Source organism: Austrofundulus limnaeus, unplaced genomic scaffold (genome assembly GCF_001266775.1).
Source record: "Austrofundulus limnaeus strain Quisiro unplaced genomic scaffold, Austrofundulus_limnaeus-1.0 Scaffold1462, whole genome shotgun sequence".
Taxonomy (NCBI): Eukaryota; Metazoa; Chordata; class Actinopteri; order Cyprinodontiformes; family Rivulidae; genus Austrofundulus; species Austrofundulus limnaeus.
Window position 1 is genome coordinate 4,691 of NW_013953864.1, and position 1,785 is coordinate 6,475.

Consider the following 1,785-nt stretch of genomic DNA (forward strand, 5'->3'; position numbering starts at 1 on the left):
AAATAAAACACATACAAAGCAGAACACAGCTAAATGTATCAAAAGTTTGTCTATGTAATATTAGAAATTTCTGAGACAATGAATTTTAGTTTTTCATTTTTTTTCCAGTAAAAGGTTTTTATTTAACAGAATTTTTGGACCCAAAAAAATCGCAATATATCGCCTTGTTTACAGTATCGAAATATATCGGGATATATTGTATCATGACCCCTCTGTCATGATATGTATCGTATCGCCAAATTCTTGCCAATACACAGTCCTGGTATTTATATATTTGGTATACATGTTGGTGATCTGGGGTCGGGGGAGGGTAGACTATTAGTTTCAGTTTTGTTATATTTTTACAGGATGATGTAAAATAATGAATATGTACAACAATTTGAAACAGAATCAGGATGTTTGTTTGTGTTTTTTGTTGTTGTTGTTGTTGTTGTTGTTGTTGTGTGTGTGTGTGTGTGTGAGAGAGAGAGAGAGAGAGAGAGAGAGAGAGAGAGAGAGAACCGGATGGAAGAGGACGGTAGAAAACGGGCAGCTATGCCGCTCGGCTGCAGAAAACGGGCTGGACGAGTCCTGCTGGAGCAACGGCCGCTGTACCGGAGGACGGGCCCGGGTGCTGCTGGACCGGGAGGCCGCTGACGGACTCCTCTCCACCCGGGGATAACCTCCTCTCGAGCCGAGAGCGCGCTCGGATCGATCGGCTCCTTTCCTCCTCCCGTTTTTTTCTTTCTTTCCCTCCTCCCTCCTCCTCATCCTCAGCGGAGGCGAAACGAGGCGATGATGTCGCTGGTGGTTTAGGGATCTGTCCGCCTTGGCTCGTCCGTTTGTTTACCGGGACTCCAGCAGCTGACAGCCGGCCGCAGCAGCGGGGCTTCGCGATGGTTGCGCTGGGTGTCCGCCGCGGCTGGAGCTGCCTCGGCGGCTGCTGGATGGGGACGGTGCTCCTGCAGTTGTTGCTCCGGATTTTATGCGCCGTGAACGGAGAGGAGCAGCCGTTCAGCGTGGAGGTAAGAGCTGCGAATAAATAAAATGTAAAMAAATAAATAACCTCTGGTGCAGTAAAGAGAAAGAAACCTTTTTGTTGAAGGAAATTAAAGGTGGACGACAACAAAAAGCAGAGGCGGACATAAAGTTTTTGTTTGAGGGGGCAAAGGTGGGACACGAGGTTCCCCTAAAGCAGGGGGGGCAAAATTCATGGTCAGAAAAGTTTAATTTAAGGCATAATTTGATGCTTTTGTGTGCTTTTATGCATTTTTTTGTGCAAACGTAAGTAACGCTTAAGACAGTACAGCTGTCAAAAGATATTTTAATGTTTTTATTTGAGTTTTAATGATTCTGACTCCATTTCTGCATCATTAAACATATAGAAGTGTCACTGTTACACAAACTGGGGTTTTTGTAGTAATTGCTTTAGAACACAGCAGATATGCCTTCATCCATTAGAGTTGCTCATTTCTAGATGCACTTTTCCTTTTGTTTGATTTTTTCCCACTCAAACTGGCTTTACGTCTGTCGACGTCCTTTTGATGAACTTTAAACTTTTCACTTACGTCAATTATTTTACCATCACTATCTTTATCATCGTAGACTGACCATCATTGTTTGAATGTAAACAAACAACTTAAATTTGACAATATTTTATTTCTTAATACTTTATTGATTTTTAATTAAGGCTTAAGGGATTGATGTTGTAAAAAGAAATGTGAAATACGAATGCAGTTCTCATTGTTCAGTGGGCCTCATGCAAGAACCGTTCGTACGCAGATTTGTTCTTAAGTTGTGCGTACG

The 1,785-nt window shown here is 42.7% G+C and overlaps 1 protein-coding gene across 2 annotated transcripts in view; it reads left to right on the plus strand.

The window, feature by feature from the left end:
- Positions 1 to 453: 453 nt before the first annotated feature.
- Positions 454 to 1,785, plus strand: part of LOC106535468 (matrix metalloproteinase-16) — a gene marked incomplete at its 3' end in the record, with an annotated part of 32,416 nt that continues 31,084 nt past the window's right edge. For both annotated transcript variants that reach the window (XM_014032474.1, XM_014032476.1), the window contains 1 exon segment: positions 454 to 1,004. In XM_014032474.1, the coding sequence (XP_013887928.1) occupies positions 876 to 1,004 (129 nt within the window).